Raw genomic sequence first — 18,577 nt, 5'->3', positions numbered from 1 at the left:
AATAAAAAGTTAAAAGAATTAAAACAAGAAAAGTAGTTCCTTTAAATACTGAAAAAGGTATGCAAAAATCTTGGTAAAGCGTGAAGATATGAGGGTTGTGATGAAGGGTCACGATCATCATAAAATAGACAATGAAACAGCAACTCGCCAACTAGACCTACGTATGGTGATACCGATACGGATACCGATACCGTGTACCCCGCGGGTTCTGGGCCTTTCACCAACCAAAAGTATTCAACAAAAAAGCACAAGTGATTCACAAGTGATACCAGCTTTGGCACAACAGCTGTGTCTAATCACAGTTTCACTTTCAACACATATTTGCCACTGACAATTACTTTCTATCGCCTAACCTCCTCTCTTGCTCTACACATATATGTAGCAGAGATAAGTGTGAGAAATGTTTCTGCTCCTTGAAAACTGAGAAGCCCATTTGGTTTTTGGGTTGGGATTTGCTTTCTTGTTGTGTATCCTGAGTAAAGATTTGGTCTTTTTGGTTGAAATTTGAGGAAAAAGAGGTGGAAGAGATGGGGATACTGTTTGATGATGCGGTGATAATTAGGCAGTCAGAGAAAGAAGGGGAGCCTAGTGTTATCACTGTGAATTGTCCTGACAAGACTGGTCTGGGTTCTGATCTTTGTCGCATAATTCTCTTCTTTGGACTCACTGTTGTCAGAACTGGTATGTCTCGTATTCTTTTGTGTGCATGAAGTTAGTCGTCGGTAGAGTGTGTTTGTGTCAAATTCTGAATATGCAAGGGGCTCAAACATTTGAGCAGAAGTATGACAAGAATATCTCTCTGTTTCTAGTTTCTACCCCGTATGATATTGATACATTCCAAATTATACGAATACTACCCCATGATTTTCAACAATACAAGAATGTTGTGCATCAGAAATGTTTCTGGGAATTGAAATCAGACATGGATTTGAAGTTCTCCTCTCTCAAACTTCTTGTAATGTGATAGATGGTGACTTTTCTAAATTTTTTATTTCTTGTGTCCTTTCCATATGGTGTGGTTGAAGATGTATCAACGGATGGCAAATGGTGCTACATAGTGTTCTGGGTTGTAGGCAAACCGAGTACTCGATGGAGTTTGCTTAAGAAGAGATTGATGGGGGCATGCCCTTCTTGCTCTGGAATTTCGTATTACAGGCCTGAACTGCAACCCCCGAGACCTCCTGATGTCTTCCTCTTGAAGTTCTGTTGCCATGACCGAAGAGGCCTTTTGCATGGTAAATTCTATATCCTGCAAAAACTTGAACTTTCTTCCTCATTCTGTCATTTTTCACTTCAGTATTTGCTATTAGGAATTCGATAAACATCCACTTCGCAATTTTGCTGCTGTTGAAATCATCTAGTCCAAGAAGATTTTCTTTTTCTTCGGATCCATTAGTTAAAATTTGCAGAATCTTTTTGGCAGATGTGACGGAGGTCCTCTGCGAGCTTGAGCTAACAATAAAAAGAGTAAAGGTATCGACAACTCCAGATGGGAAAGTGATGGATCTCTTCTTCATAACTGACACAAGGTTTTACATCTACAGTTTTGTAGATAGTAACACATGTTTTGTGCTTGTCTCATTCCTTTGCTCCGAGTTTGAATAGCTTTTGAAAGTATTTTAGGGTTGCGCCTTTGAAATCAGTTATCGAGTTGAATTTTGCCAATCATCCTTGTCATATTAGGGTACTCCATTCTTTTCGAATAACATCTTGCAGATGCTTCTCTGTTTGGTTTAACTACCATTTTGTGAAGCATTGGAATAAAAATGATGGGTGATCCAAATGATTCTTTTTCTTTTTAGTGAGATATAACCAGTGTGTGGTAAGATGAAGCACTTTGTATCTGTCAACCTAACGAATCATGATCTCTGATTCTTCATTTCTTTAGAGAAAGGTGTAATAGATAATGCTAAAGTATTATAAGCAAGTTAAGCACTAAAATCCTGCCAAAAAGAGTTCTAAGTAAATAATTAACCAGCCTAGTTGACATTAAGAATGAAAGCTATTGTTATTCTTGTTGGAGAACCTCAGTTGTTAGCTCCCTTAGTTTTGCCCTGAATATCTGTGGAATTTCATCATGTATTAGTTCAAGAACTAATGTTGCCCTCAATTGCCTTATCAGGGAACTTCTACATACAAAGAACAGACAGGATGACACATATGACCATTTAAAAGCTGTTCTTGGGGACGCCATGATCTGCTGTGACATAGAAATGGTGGGACCTGAAATTGCCGCCTGCTCTCAAGGTCCTTCATTTCTTTCAGATGCAATTACTGAAGACATGTTCAATATAGCAACAAGCGATGAATCCCCAGATGACTGTGTTGCCTTTAAACCCCCATCCATCACAATGGATAACTCGTTGAGTCCTTCTCACACTCTTGTCCAAATTGTTTGCGAGGATCATAAAGGTCTCTTATATGATGTTATGCGAACTTTGAAGGATTATAACATCCAGGTACTTGATTCTACTGGTGTCAAAATTTGTTCGACCTGATTTCCTAGCAGCTAACTGTCAGCCTCATGGTTGACCAGATTTCTTATGGACGGTTCACCACGAAAGGGAAGTCAGAATGTGAGATGGATTTATTTATCATGCAAGCGGATGGTAAGAAGATTATTGACCCAAGCAAACAGAGTTCGCTGCGTTCTCGCCTTCAAATGGAACTAAGTCGTCCTCTCAGAGTAGCATTGATCAGCCGTGGCCCCGATAGCGAGCTGCTAGTTGCAAATCCCGTTGAGATAACTGGCAACGGCCGTCCCCTGGTTTTCTATGACATAACCCTCGCTCTCAAGATGCTCGATAGACCAATCTTTTCGGTACTTCTCAAGTCTCTTTCCTCTATATTTTTTCAGTTTGAAGTGTATTTCGAATGAGCTTTATGTCCTTTTACATGTGTGTGGATGCATTTTCAAGAGGTAGAAACTGTTACACCACAGAGTATGATTTCCAGAAGTTGCCTATGGTATCTACTCAGTTAAGTAGTATCTGTAGGTTTGTTCTTCTTCAATGGTTTAAACTTAAAACAATGTTGGTTTTAGTTATCGAAGCCTATAGTTCCCTTCACCAACAGAACCCGTACGTCCATAAATCTATGAAAGAGTAGTATATAACTCGATAATCTTCAGAATTTTATAAGAATCCCTTATGACTCTTGAGTTCAACATTTTTGGTCTAACTTTGCTACTTTCAGGCTGAAATCGGAAGGTACATGATTGGGGATCGGGAGTGGGAAGTTTACAGGGTTTTACTCGATGAAGGGGATGGTAGCTCTGTTTCAAAGCAAAAGATTGAGGAGACTGTATGGAAGATGTTAATGAGTTGGGAGTAATAAGTTTGGGACGTCATACTCTGCTGGGATGTTCAACGCCTGCGTTCTTCACTCTACATCAGCTGCTATAATATGTACATATTTTCACTATGTTTATGTACATTATAGGTCTTATTTAGCTTCTGTACCTTACAGTTCCAAAAGAGCGACAGTGTAATGAGGTTATGAAGATATATTAATCCTTGGCGCAGCGTTACCCTTGAAATGGCAGTCAAATAAAATACCAGTCCCTCGGCTTGTAAATTGATGCATCTAGGACGCATCCTTTTGGGGCCTTCCGTCTAAACGACATGTTTTCAGTTACACCTGTGTCTATTCTTTTACTGAAAAATCTTGTCATAGAGATGGGAAAACTAGATGTTTCAGATGAACTGACGGAGAATCACGATAATTATGACTTTGTTGATGATATTTTGCTGATGGCCGTAATATCTAATAGATATGTGTTCACAATTTTACTGACAAGTGTTTTCTTTTGCACCCTCGGTTTAGGTGTCAAAAACCTTAATATATCCTGTCGGAAAAATATCTTGCATTCTTTTCATGGCATCTATCTTGATGTCCAGCCGAGGTTGTTTGTATGATTGTTTATGTAAACGCTGTAGGCACGGCATGGGTCATGAGGCTGCCAGAAGGTACAACATTTAATGCACGTCAACACATTAAGGCCCGGTAAAATTTGTATGGCTAACACATACGCAACCAAACTATACAACAAAGTTGTTGAGTTTGAATGACTATTGCAATACACAACTCGCAGTGCAAATAGACAACATCCTAAGTAATTCATATTGGTTATAAGTTTAACCTTCCTATAAACTGTATTTGCTTGGTTTTTCGTGTGCCATCCTGCAGTTTTGCCTATTACAATTTCCAGTAGATGCCAAGTTTGTGCAATATGCCAGAAACCACTGCCCAGAATGTGATTTCAGCAAATAGCACATACAAGAGAGTCCCCACTCTCTCTGATTTCCATACATCAATGAAAACATGCTTCTGAATCCAGTTCACCTGGAAATAACATCAATAAAATCTTTGAGCATGCTACGTCAGAATAATCAGATATATAGTGAAATGTCTTGGGAGTTCTTACCAGATTGTTGTCTGGATTCTTGAAATACCATCCATTTATAAATGCTGCGAATATTCCCTGAGCCGCCATAACGAAAACGAGCATTGCATTCATCCCTATCCATTCCAGGAACAAGAATGGTGTGCGCATTCCCCAGACATCAATCTGCACATGCAACAAATGCATATATACTTGATTTTCTCCTCAGATGCTGCTGTGTGTAAGAGAGGATAGTGACATAGTGAGTGGTTTTTCATTACCAGTATGTAGAAACCGGAGAATACAATGCCAGCTGCACCGGCAGTGAAGCAAACGTAGCTGAAACTGTAAAGCTGCTTGTTGATGGGAATAGCTGAAACACAGTAAACATGCTTATTAATTCTTCAATGTGATTGTCTCAATTGCAAATAACTAGCATTGTAGCCACATCAGAGCAGGACTCACCATCTGTGAAATGAAGAATTACCGCTACTATTAGTAAAATGAGTGCCATAGACACCCACTGCTTCAACCTTTCAGCATGACCCTAAAACACAGACATTTTTCCCGTAAATAATGCCGAATTTAAACGATCATGCTCCACTCATCTTGTAATTTTACCTTGAAATGAATCAATACATGGCCATAGTGAATTCCAATGGTTCCAGAAATGATGGCTGAAATTGAGCTGATGCAAAATCCAAACCATGTTAAGCTTGCTCGATATCAAATAACGTGAAATAGCATTATAGATGCAGGAGTGAAACATAGAAACCTCAGCAGGCCTTCGGGCTCAAATGGAGCCTGACACCAAATAGGTGCATCCTCACGGAGTGGACCAGAAGCTGGAGAACTAAGAGTGCAAGCCTGCAAATTGCTCGATGCAAAACCAAGAAATGAGAATGACAAGAAACGAGAGCATATGTCTTCTGGGGAACGAGCTGAGAAAATTAGGATTTGTTAACTCATTGAAGATTACAACTACAATCGACCTTTAACCGTGCCCAAACTGGTTGGTTGTAGAGATGATTGATACCCCAGACTTGTCGATCAACATAACCAACTGCATTGCATGCAGGTCCTAGATGTCCTTGCATCCCACATTTTACCTGTAAGTTAATGTTCAGTCTCTTATTCTAACAAACTGTACTGCTCTAGTAAAAGGTGTTGCTTATTACAGTATATCTGTCATGTTTATGATGGCCGTACACCATGAAACTCCAGTCAGGAACGTACAGAGAGAATGTTGTAACCATGTAGATTACAAATGCAGCGATCCCCCCAATCCTGGGAACAGCAGTTTATTGTCCATATTAGTCAAGCACTATATGAGAAAAGAAGCAAATTCAAATTTTCGGCATAAAAGGCAAGTGATGCATTGGACGAGTGGCTTACCATTGCCATTTATAGGCAGTGAAAATTGAGAAATGGCCAGGACTTAGACTGCTTGGTCTGAGCTTGGTTGTCAGAGTTTCTATCAAAGCCACAACAAAGTATACCAAAGCTATTCTCTGTTTGTATATCCATAAACAATGACATCAAGCAGATAGTCAGAAGAGTTCAATTCTTCAATTTATAACTCTACTGAGAAATCTCAAAAGAAATCTAGTTTATTTCACAGTTTATTCACAAAACTATCAACAGAAAGACAAATGCCCGTCACCTGGAGAATGCCACACCACCGGATTTTCTTCATGTCGACTCCATAAGATAAATCATCGGGAGCATGAGAATATCCTCCTATGATATGCAAATTAATGGCTAAATATCACAGATTGAACAGGTTCTTAGAGCCTGATGTATTTTTGATCCTGATGTAGTTTTAACTACAATATCTGTAACCTTTTTATATATATTCTTTGTTAAGTTGCAAGCACATTCGTGGCATTAGTCAAAACTATAAGATGCCTGATTTCAGCATGCCATAGTGTTAACTACTCAAAGAAAGAGAAATATATCGATCAATACCTTGCAGCAGAATTCCCCAAAAAAGGAGCTTCAGTGTCCTCAAAGTTATCTTTCTAATTGCATTCTCGACCTTTGGAATTTTCTGCCAAATCAAGGTTGAACTTATTTCAGCGCACTTACTCGTCCAGCGTATATTTCTAGTGTGTTCATAGTAAAGGAAAAGGGAAGTGTGATAGGGAGTTAGAACTAATGGAGAATATACCTTGAGGGCAAGAGCAATAGCCACTCCCACAATGAAGAGGAAAAATGGCATCACAAAATCAGCCAACGTGCAGCCATTCCATGGCGAGTGATCAATACGCGGATATGCCCCTCCAGCATCATCTACAAGTACCATCAGCTACGCATGTACTATTCTCATTAGAGCTAATCAGCAAGTTCACGCAAACAGATAGAGCCGTAATTTCTATTTATAAAGGACTTAAGTACTCCTATAAAGCTCAATTGTATACTATAAATTAACCAAGTTTTAGACATAGATTTTCATACCACTATTGTGAGGCCTCTAAAGGCATCTAAGGTTGCAACTCTCTTTGTTTTTTGCTTTATTAGTGGCTCCTCCTCCCTCCGTTCCTCAGGCAGGTCCGAGGTTGTGATGCTCTTTTGTTCAGTCTCATTGCTAATGGCGTTGTGAACAATATTCTCAGTTGCTCTCTTTCCCTGACAATCTTTGTCTTTGCTTGCAGGCTGTGCACCATTTCCAAACCCCTCTTCCAACTTTCTCGGATCTTCCATCAAAAACTTTGTATCCTCACTTGCTATTTTCCTGCAGATAACTTTACATATATACATACTATTGACGTTATCCCAACAGGTTGATTATATATAAGAGAGGAAAATACAGAAGGGACAATACTAAAATCAGACGCCGGCCATGTTTGGGAGCTGACATGAATAATAAGTAGGTCCAGGAAGCAAGAAAAATATTTCGATAACTGGCAGATGTTGAACTCCGGACAAATCAAGGGCCATTGTGAGAAAAGACCAATAACAAGTCCATATCTGGATCAATTTATAGCTCATGAAAATTTTCAAACACGTTAATTTTGTCTGCATTAGCGCATAAACCAAGTAAAGGGTCAGTTCCTGAATCACAATTAGTTTCTATGTACTTACCGAACCATAGGATTGCGCAGACAGTAAAAAAAGGTGATTTAGATATATCTTAATTTCTTATTACATATTTCTCAATCCACAGTACAGATTTAACAAAATCGACAGACATGCTGTGCACTCAAAAGAGTAACTGCCGAAATAGAACAAGATAAGTTAGGCAGCAAGATGCTTATACTATAAACTCTACATGAGCTTTACATAACTTCAACCCGTCAAAAGAAACGTCGAATCTCCATTATAGCAAATTGAATGAGATCTATAACTAAATAATATACATTAAAATATTTTATATATCTGAAATTACGATATATTATCAGTAAATAGACACTCCACATATGTTCATTTGCAATTATGATTTTTAAATGATTATTATGCATCATAAAAAGGGACAAAAAAATCATGATCATATGCATAAGAGTAAAATGATGATCGTTATTGAACTTACAAACTATAAGAACTCAGCTCAGTGTGGTTTATTAATTACGTACATGTAGAATATTCAATGTCCAAAAAGTCAGCAGCTGGAAGTTTGTGGGTGTTTTTCTCTGGAGCAGCAGAATCTTTGTGCCTGGAAGCAGACAGGAGTTCTTATTTCTGCAATAGCCAAAGATTCTGCTCTACAACAGTACTTAGGATTGAAAGATAGAGTTTGGCAGCTCTCTGCCTGGATTCATGCGAAACTGGAATCTGAATCATTAGTTATGGATAATGCTGTCAGGCGGTAGGAGCCAAGTGCAATTGTCCAACTACCCTACATTTACATTACCAAAAGTTTGGAAGATTATTTAGAATAGGCTGTTAACCATGAAAGTGTCTGTCTGTACATTAATGTAGAATTAAGGAAGCCAATTCAGACAAAAACAACTATAACAGGTTATTTGAATCCTAGCTCAAAATTGGGAATTTGCAGTAGAAGTCCTTTATTTAGTAAGAATTGAAAATTGTCCTAACTCTTTCATTTACTTCCTGGTTCTATCAGAGGTCAAATAGCGGTGCACTTAACTGCACAAGACTGCAACAACTACTATACGATGTGTGTGAGGGAAACAGGCGACGGGCTCTTGACAGTCCAATCAAATGGCAAGTGTAACTATTTTGTCGTGATTTCTTATTTTTTTTAAAAAAATTATAAATTAATTATATGTCATATAATTGGGGTATGATTGTTCAAGTCTTACAAGACGCATGTGAACAAGAATTTCTCCAGAAAAATTCTCTAATAAACGATTTAGGGTAAATCGGGTCTTGAATTGCACGTGTTCTTGAGTGGATGTTTCACATGCTTGGATAATTGGTTTGCAGGCACACTTTTGACCAGAAACATGTTGGTAGGTTTTTTCTTTTCTTAATATGAATAATAATTAGGGTTCTTGAAACACATGCTTTGCCAGAATGATGTCTGTAGGCAATCAGTACATATATAACATGACCACGCATTTGTGGCTATTTTCAATTACAGTAAATGGTCCTACTAGTGACGTCATATTTATATTAGAAATAATTATTAATATTTTAAAAATAATATTAATATACTCAACAACCTATCTTTTATTTTTTATTTTTTTTAAAAGAATCATTGTTTTTTTTTTTTTTTGACATTAATAGTTCAATAGGATATAGAATATAATAAAATAAATTTAAAAATAAACTTACTTATAAAGATCAAACACAAGAAATAATATTATACATTTTCAAATTTAACAGAAAATCAGATACTCTAAATTATCAGAAATAATCTAACAAAGATAGCAAAACTGAACTAAGAAGATAAATTAGGATTTTATATTTAAAAATAACATAAAATAGTTAAACTTAACAAAAATTATCCAAATTTAACAGAAATAATGCACATTTTAAAAAACAATCTATTATCATTTCAGAAATAACATAAAATTAGGGTATTCAACAAAAATAATACACTTTTGAGAAGAAAAATTAAAATTTTTATCATGTATTCATACTTAATTGTTGATATGATCGATTCAATCAACCACAATACTGGGTTACACGCTTCACCGATTGAACCATTGTGTCAAACGATTTTTATGAAAAAAATGGTTTTTTAGCTCATCCAATTTTCTAATTTCAACCAGGCCGTTGTGATTCGATTGACGGTTCAGACTTTCGACTGTTCGGATCGGGCTGAATTTTAAAATCTTGGACCTAACGCATTTCAGAAGCTTTTCTAAAATGAATTTTGTATCTTAAATCTTACTACATTTCGACACACGATAATAATGATAAATCAAATTATAATAATTTTCATTGGATTTGATTTGATTTAATGTAATAAATTACAAGATAAAATTCAAGAGTTTCGAACAGAATTTGAAAAACTATAGAATTTGGAAAGATTTTCAAGTGTATGAGAAAATCTCGTGTAGGCCACGGACAACGATATGGGAGCAGAAATTTGACATGCAATAATGCAACATAGTACAATCATTTGACAATTCAAATTACCAAAAAGGAAATGAACGAATATAAAAAGTGGATGATTGGAGCCTGGGACCCTCGGATACATAATTATTTTAAGAGAAAACGCAATTTACCACCCTTATATATATATAAAGCAATGATTTATTCATCTGTATTGTTAATAATAGAGCAAAATACCGCTTCAATTTACCGGTGCATTACACGCACTCCACGTTTGAATATTTTTTTAATCATAAAAATATTATTTTATTTTATATATATTTAATCTAATACATTAATACATATATATTTATATAAATAATATTTGATATATAAAAATAATATATATATAAATATAAATATTTCATTTTTTCTTCATTTTCATTTCATTGGACGCTCGCCGCAGGCACCACCACCTCCTTCCCTTCGTGCCACTGCCGACTGCAACCGCCTCCCCTCACACTATCGTCACCCCTGTCCCTTCCCCTTCCTCCTCCCCGTTGAGACCCCCGTCAAATTTAATTATATATAATATATTATTTTTATTTATTTAAATTCGGACTTTAAATCGATCAAAATCCAATGGTTATTAAATAAAGATATAAATATTATTTAAATTATAAATTAAAAAATAAAAAATAAATAAAAAAATGTGCATGATACAAGAAACGCATCATGGGGGGTATTTTTCTCTATTTTCAATAATATATAAGGATAAAATGCTAACTTTTTTTACAAAAAGATAAATTGCTCATTTTTTATAATATAGGCGGGTAAATTGCATTTTCCTCATTATTTTAAGGGTAGTGATGAAGAACATTAATTTTGACCCAATTATTATTGCACTAACACTATATATAGTGCTAACAAAATTATTGATGGTAAATTTTCATTTTCAACCAATTATTATTACACCATAAACATATATGATAAATGCTAACAAAATGATTAATTTTAGTAAAGCTTTTTATTACCATAACTCAAGTGAATTGAGACCGGCTTCCGAATAGATCAGATGTACCCAAGCACAGGTCAAAAGACTTAATAATTTTTGGTTCTTAGAATTTATAATGCGTAATGGAGTAGTTGTTATTAATGATGTCTTAATTTAATAGGTAAGAATGTCATAAATTTTTTATATTAGTATGAAAAACTATTTTAATTTCTATATAAAAACAATTTAAACACATATACCAGATGTGCTTCTAATATTAGCATGGGACAACATGCGTGTAAATGGGAGATTATGATGTTTTGAAGTTTCAAAAGCACTAAGAATTACACCACCTCTTGAGAATGAATATAAGTGAGATTATGATGTTTTAAAAGTTAAAATTTCAAACGGAATATTATGACCAATTAAAAAAATTGAATTATCAAATTGCAAATAAGAGATTATGATATTTTTAAATTTGATAAACACAAAAGGAATAACAGGAATGTTGTGAGTAGAGCACCATTTTATGATATTAACATGTCCTAGTTATTGGTTCGGGAATCGGATTCATCCTTAAACACCACTTTTCAAAATGGAACTCATCCACCTATGACGTCAATTTGGCTTACGGCGGTCAGATGATGCCATAGGCTGATGTCTGCAAAAGTTGATATAAGAGGGTGATGTTCGAATTCATCATCTTCCAGCAAAACTGATCATAATATATTTGAACATAAATTTTAATTTAAATAAATAAAAAATGTTATAGTTAAGGTTTCGGTCAAAAATTTTACAATCATATCTTTCAAGTCTATTATACTTTACGGTAATAAATGTGTAATTTCATCCTTATCTCTTATTCAATAATTTGAACTTTGATATGATGGTATGAATACGTATAATTTCTAGGACATCTATTTTTAGATGAAATTCTCTTCTTACAACATTGGACTTACATCCATTCACTGTCAGAAGCCTTATTCATCTCTTTTCTCATATTAAGATGGGATATATATATAGTATTGATGAAGCTAAAAAGCATCTAAGCACCATCATTTAGTAAGATCAAATGTTATCATATTCCTAACCAAGATATTTAACAAGATTAACGTATATTTTATTAATTATAGAGACTCTAACTGCAATCTTTTTTTGTGGGCTTGTGCACCATCGTTTTGTTTTTTTATTTAATTTATAAAATGTATTTTAGGGTTTCGTTCGATTCAATTGAGAGAAAAAGGAAAGTAGAAGGGGGAGGAGAAAGGAAATAATATTAGTTTTTATTCAAATTGTTTGGTATGATTGGGAGGGGAAGTGAATTTTAAATATTTTTTTAATTTGATACTAGGAAAACAAATTGATAAGAAAAAATTAATTTTTATAATTTTACAGAATAACCATTCTCTTTATTTATTGTATTAGAAAATAAATAAATTATATTATACTAATATAATTTTAATATATCAAAAATTTAAAACCTTATTAATAATATTTATCAAATAGTTTAAATAAAATATGAGTTCAGTGTTTTCAACTAATGAATTCGAGTTTAAATATCAGTGCATTTGTTTGTATAAAAAACTAGCTTTGGAGAAAAATTATATATATATATATATATATGGAAATTGAAGATAGAAATAAAAATTGTACTTTTTTATATTTTTGGTCTTATACTTTCAATTTTTGCTCAATTTTGGATAATAACAAAAGTATACTCTAAAATAATTTCATATATACATAGAATTTTACACCAAATTATTTTTTATACATTTATTTTTATTTTTGTTATACTCTGGTCATTCACCCCAAACCAAACACAAACAAAGAAACAAAAAAAGAAAAAGATATATCCAAACAGTTGAAAGCCAAAAGGGATAATACATTTAATGTGAAGAGATGAGTGTTGAGGCTTCCAAAAACGACCTCCATTTTTGACTTGAAACTGACAACATTATTAGACAGAGTCGATGGAGGTCACTTCACTGCCTTCCCTCCCTGTCGTCAAGGGAATTATTATTAATTTGTTATTGCCCTAATTACCAAAATTAAAAATAAAAAAAAGTTGGGAGTGGATAAAGCAACATTGATTCTCTCCACCTCCAACTAAACCCACACCACTAATTACAGTTTAATCAATCCCTTTATCATCTTATATCCATCTTTTTCTTTCATATACATAATTATATTACCATAAAACAATAGTGTAAAAAGGGTGTATATATTACTCACACAAACTTTAGGACCAATAAATCTTGCCCATATATTCTTTTTTGATAAGAATGTTTATTTCCGACTTCCAAACTTATATAAGCTAATTTGGTGTGTATTATAAAGTAGATGCAAAATTCCCTTTTTTTGTTAAGAAATTTGACAACATCTTAAGTTGGAGTTTCAAATTATTCACTTGTAACTTAGGGCTCTTAATTAAAATAAAAATGACTACTTTAAATGAAAAAGATATACTCTTATTTATTTTTTATATTATAATCTTTTCAATGATAACAGATAATATGAATAATACTGTTGTGAATATAATATAATGACAATAATACATAGAACATATTAATATGTACTCTTATAATATAATAATAAATTAATAATAGAAAAAGAAAAAGGTTACTTTTAATTAGTAAAAGCCTGAAACTCAATGAATGGTGTTCCAAGTTTTTTTTTTTCAAATAAAAGTTGGGTTCAAGCTTGAAAAATCTTTTATATTTTTCTGTCAGTACTTTTTTCTCATAGGTTTGATGTAAATAAATGAATTCTATTAAGTTTAAATTATACATAAATTAGGTCAAATCAAATTAGACTAATAATTTTTTTTGAATGGTATATTAATTACACGATAAATATATTATATTTGTTATGTAATTGATTTAGGTTTTGTTGGAATTCAATTTAATTATTATTAAATTATACATTAATCACGTCATAATAAATGTATTATACATATAATAGAATTAATTTAGGTGTTGGTGAAAGTTGTGGATTAGAAAGCTGCAAGAATTCAATGGTAAAATTAGGAAAAGTGGCATAATTTCACTTACCGACCTTCATCACATGAGTAGTTTTTCTAATTTACAGAAGAGATAGATACGATAAAATGCCTCTTGCAACGTCCATCTTCAGCACAGCACATATCCAAAGAGAGTTGCAGCTTTAAATTCTATTCAACGCAACGTCTGTTTCCCTCACATCGCACTACACTAGTACTACTATAACACTACTACTCACGGAGAAACATCTCCCAGAACATACCAAGAAAATTATAAACCATGGTCATGGCGGAGCACAGCCGAAGCGGCGGCGCTGCTCCAAGCCTCGGCCTTGAAGTGCTGACCAGCCGGTGGTTCATGGTCTTCGCTTGCCTCCTAATCATGTCAATGTCCGGCGCCACCTACATCTTCGGCATCTACTCCAACGACATCAAGACTTCTCTCGGCTACGACCAGACAACCTTAAACCTGATTGGGTTCTTCAAGGACCTCGGCGGCAACATTGGAGTCATGTCGGGCGTCATCAACGAAGTCACGCCGCCCTGGGTGGTGCTCGCCATCGGCGTCGCCATGAACTTCTCCGGCTACTTCATGATATGGCTTGCTGTCACCGGACGCATAGCTAAACCCCGTGTGTGGGAGATGTGTTTGTACATATGTATTGGCGCAAACTCTCAGACATTCTCAAACACTGGTGCGTTGGTTACTTGTGTTAAGAATTTCCCGGAGAGTAGAGGGATTGTCATCGGTCTGCTTAAGGGGTTTACCGGCTTGAGCGGCGCGATTATCACGCAGCTCTTTCATGCCTTTTATGGGCATAATTCCAAGGCTTTGATTTTGCTCATCAGTTGGCTTCCGGCTGCCGTGTCGTGCGTCTTTCTGAGAACGGTTCGGCTGATGAAAGTTGTTCGGCAAGAAAATGAACTTCAAATCTTCTACGATCTTCTCTACGCATCTCTTGGTCTGGCGGGTTTCCTCATGATCCTAATTATCTTGCAAAATGAGCTTGTTTTTAGTAGAGCAGAGTACGCAGGGAGCGCCAGTGTTGTCCTCATTCTGCTCTTTGCCCCACTGGCTATTGTTTTTAGAGAAGAGCTCAAGATTTGGAAGAGCAAGCAAGTAGCAGGAAATGAATCAAATGATCCCTCTCCCTTGAAAGTAACCACTGAAAATCCGCCGCAGCAAATGGTGGCTCAGCCGCCAAAAGATCAAGAAACGTCCGTCCCATGGTGGAGGGATGTGTTCAAACCGCCGGAAAGAGGCCAGGACTACAACATATTGCAGGCCCTTTTCAGCATTGACATGATCATATTGTTCACTGCCATAACATTCGGCGTTGGGGGAACTTTAACTGCTATCGACAATTTAGGCCAAATCGGCAAGGCCTTAGGCTATCCATCGAAAAGCATCACCACATTTGTGTCTCTTGTGAGCATATGGAACTATCTCGGCAGAGTGGCCGCAGGCTTTGCTTCCGAAATTTTCTTGGCAAAGTATAAATTCCCCCGTCCTCTCATGCTCACTTTGGTGCTTCTTGTCTCATGCACCGGTCATCTTCTGATTGCATTTGGCGTCCCAAATTCTCTGTATGCTGCTTCGGTTATTATGGGATTCTGCTTCGGAGCTCAATGGCCGTTAATTTTCGCAATCATTTCAGAATTATTTGGTCTAAAGTACTACTCCACACTATACACTTTAGGCGGAGGAGCCAGTCCACTTGGAGCTTACATTCTCAATGTCAGAATAACAGGGCATTTATATGACAGAGAGGCCATGAAGCAATTGGCTGCGAAAGGCCTCGTTCGCAAAGAAGGAGAAGACCTGTCGTGCGTTGGTGCGCAGTGCTACAAGCTGGCATTTCTGATAATCACGGCAACCACGCTGGTCGGATTCTTTGTCTCTTCCATCTTGGTAATCAGAACAAGGAAGTTCTATAAGGGGGATATATACAAGAAGTTCAGAGAGCAAAATACTTCAGCAAGGTGAAAAACCGGAGTGACAGGGTCCTTTGTTTCTGATGCAGAAGTTCATTTGCTCCTTCGATCAAGTAATCTTGGAATTATATCTAATTTAAGTATAAGTTAGCTGTAGACAATAGTTCTATAACTTAGATTGAATAAAACACACACCCAAATCTATTATTCTATGTTAATCTGGTGTAAGTTGCATCTTGTGATATATATATAAAGTAAAGAAAATCCTTGGCTTGCATGGGCGACGTTTTAGTTGTTGTTCTTACAACATTGGCATATTTACACATTCCCTTACTGAGAACAATGTCCATGGAATAGCTGAAAACAAGATAAAACTTGAAACCTGGAATATTCAACGATCCACACATTCAAGTTATACACATGTTTGTTTCATCTTTAGACCCCACAAGAATGCATGTGGATAGGAAATGGACTCACCACTGATTGCATTTATAATAGGCTACGGAACTTCCATAGGACCACCAATCTTTATTTCTTGTTTCTTGTTTCAACTCCGAACCCCACCACTCACCGCCCAATCACACCCGCTGCAAGACATTCTGTCCCAGTTACATTTATACGTGATATTGAAATGTGATGGAAGCTCTTTACTGTTCACAAGCTAAGTCTTAAACATCCAATCCTCCACTCCCTTGCAAGAAAATGTCAGTTTGTCTATGTGTCAATTGTGAGATTAATGGTCCAAAACTGTAAATGGCTTATTGTAAATGCTTTAAGATTCTGCGGTTTGGCCCATATGAAATGGAATGACATGGATGAGGGAATATTATGAGATGTTACAAGATTCGTCCGTTGATATACAATACAAGATTTTGTTCAACAGTTGGACGAACAAATTTGGACATCCATGTTCTCATCATGCTATTGAAATTGAAGCCAAGTTAATTAAGATCCAAGTGTGAATCATCCCAGTATTCAAAGCCCACACAAGGGCTGAAAGCAAAGTATCAAAGATCATGTCCATGTACGTACTAGTCTTTGATACTTACATAATTATATCTTGCCTAAATTTGTTCTTCTCTTTCAAGAGAAAGGACTTTTGTAGGGCTGCAAATATTGCAATACTTTTCGTACGTAACTTGGGATTCAAACAATCAGTTTCGGTTTGCTACTATTCAGAAAGGACCTAAGTACTCCTATAAACCAACCAAGTTATAGACATGGATTTCCATGCCACTATTATGAGCAGCTCCTCCTCCCTTCGTTCCTCAGTCAGGTCTGACGTTGTGATGCTCTTCTGTTCATTCTCGTTGTTAATGATGTCGTGAACAATACACTCTGTTGCTTTCTTGCTCTGCTGATCTTTGTCTTTGCTTTATTAATTATGTATTGCAAGTATTTTGTAATAAAACTTGAATATTATTATTGGATTAATGCAATTTTTGAAGCACATGTACTTTATCAGAAACCTTTCTGTAGGCATCACTATATAACACGATCACTCATTTATGGCTATATTTTTTTTGTTTTTGTTTATACTTTTTGTTTTTGTTTTTTTGGGCAAAGCTATTTCAGACTTATAATATAAAAAATGACCCAATATTTACACCTGTTTTACTTAGATTGTATTGATCCAATTTCAAATTAATTTAAAGTTAAGTATGTATAAATTCATGATGACCATGCCATCATTTTTGTATCAACTAACGTGTGTCTCGTGCCATGCATAAAAATAATTTATAAAAAGTATATAGATATTTTCGTGCATACCACTACCAAACTTTTTTTTTTTAATTAAGAATTATGTGATTAATTTTTTGAGATAAAACAGTAAGTTAAAAGTACAAATAACTTCAAAACTAATTCTATACTGTAAGATGACTTGATTATTATATACACACAGGAACGATGTGCCACAACGACTAGTAATATATAAAACAATTCACTTATCAAATTTTTTTTCATCTCGACAACAACTAATGCTTCCATGAGTAAATATTAAAGAAATTAATTCAATTTGAAAATATTTATTGAGCTCAAATCAAGATGATCATATTCAAAATTATGAATTTTAATTCAAATTAGATAATATTAATATATGTAATAAATTCAATTAATTATATTTTTTCAAATTTGATTAATTATGGTGAAACACTAATATATACTGCATAGGACTCTTGCTATATATGGACCCTGTTTAATCTCTCTTCCACTAATTAAGTGGCTATATTATGCTAATTGTAACTCTTATCTTACTAATATATGATAATATTTTTTAAAATTCAAATTAAATTTAGTTGACCAATGATTATTTTCTTTAATTAGTCAAAATAAATCTAATTATGATCAAATACAGTGTGACTATGTATGATAATATATATAGACGTGTGATAGAAGAGAACTCGAATTTTCACTTAACAAAAAAGAAATGAATTGAAGGGGATATATATATATACACATATATATATTTTTGAGAAAATTGAAGGGGATATTTTGTTATCTATTTTTTTGTTATTTTTCAAGTTAATATCATTAAACATACGAAAAAGAATTGAAAACAATTTATTCTGTGATGGTAATTTTAAATTTGTTGAATATCAATTAAAAAAACTTCGATTGACATAAACAACAAAAATTATTAAAAAAGTAAAGGCCGAAAATTAAATACTAATGACAAGAAATTGGATCTATATTTAGTATGAATGAAAGAATTCAAACTTTCAATTATAGCCTTATAAATTAAGCTGATTTCTAACTATTTAAGGAAATGTTATAAAAGTAAGTTACCTGAATAAAATTTGGTAGGTTAAATCAATAAATTTCT

At 34.7% G+C, this 18,577-nt stretch overlaps 3 protein-coding genes across 4 annotated transcripts; 2 read left to right on the top strand and 1 right to left on the bottom strand.

Moving 5' to 3' along the window:
* Nucleotides 1–218: 218 nt before the first annotated feature.
* On the top strand, nucleotides 219–3,538 carry ACR10 (ACT-like superfamily protein). The gene is made up of 6 exons (XM_011096290.3): nucleotides 219–681; nucleotides 1,026–1,235; nucleotides 1,424–1,529; nucleotides 2,123–2,459; nucleotides 2,537–2,821; nucleotides 3,196–3,538. Exons 1-6 carry the CDS (start codon nucleotides 528–530, stop codon nucleotides 3,331–3,333), a joined length of 1,230 nt encoding a protein of 409 aa, XP_011094592.1. The 5' UTR covers nucleotides 219–527; the 3' UTR covers nucleotides 3,334–3,538.
* Nucleotides 3,539–3,995: 457 nt separating this feature from the next.
* On the bottom strand, nucleotides 3,996–8,104 carry LOC105174352 (uncharacterized). Of its 2 annotated transcripts, XM_088875715.1 has the most exons (14): nucleotides 7,957–8,104; nucleotides 6,842–7,128; nucleotides 6,555–6,692; nucleotides 6,353–6,434; nucleotides 6,048–6,124; nucleotides 5,780–5,895; nucleotides 5,563–5,671; nucleotides 5,377–5,493; nucleotides 5,160–5,251; nucleotides 5,006–5,072; nucleotides 4,850–4,931; nucleotides 4,666–4,757; nucleotides 4,427–4,570; nucleotides 3,996–4,344 (listed from the first exon to the last, which is right to left on the bottom strand). In XM_088875715.1, exons 2-14 carry the CDS (start codon nucleotides 7,085–7,087, stop codon nucleotides 4,198–4,200), a joined length of 1,509 nt encoding a protein of 502 aa, XP_088731841.1. In that variant the 5' UTR covers nucleotides 7,088–7,128; nucleotides 7,957–8,104; the 3' UTR covers nucleotides 3,996–4,197. The 2 variants fall into 2 exon arrangements, with proteins under 2 accessions (XP_088731841.1, XP_020553473.2); XM_020697814.2 differs by lacking the exon at nucleotides 7,957–8,104 and having other exon boundaries at nucleotides 6,842–7,875.
* Nucleotides 8,105–13,910: 5,806 nt separating this feature from the next.
* On the top strand, nucleotides 13,911–16,030 carry LOC105174255 (protein NUCLEAR FUSION DEFECTIVE 4). Its single transcript, XM_011096289.3, has one exon. The coding sequence runs from the start codon at nucleotides 14,099–14,101 to the stop codon at nucleotides 15,803–15,805; it is 1,707 nt and encodes a 568-aa protein (XP_011094591.1). The 5' UTR covers nucleotides 13,911–14,098; the 3' UTR covers nucleotides 15,806–16,030.
* Nucleotides 16,031–18,577: the final 2,547 nt, after the last annotated feature.

Source organism: Sesamum indicum, linkage group LG11, assembly GCF_026168435.1.
Source record: "Sesamum indicum cultivar Baizhima isolate 11 linkage group LG11, ASM2616843v1, whole genome shotgun sequence".
Lineage (NCBI taxonomy): Eukaryota > Viridiplantae > Streptophyta > Magnoliopsida > Lamiales > Pedaliaceae > Sesamum > Sesamum indicum.
This window is presented reverse-complemented; position numbering and strand designations above follow the sequence as displayed.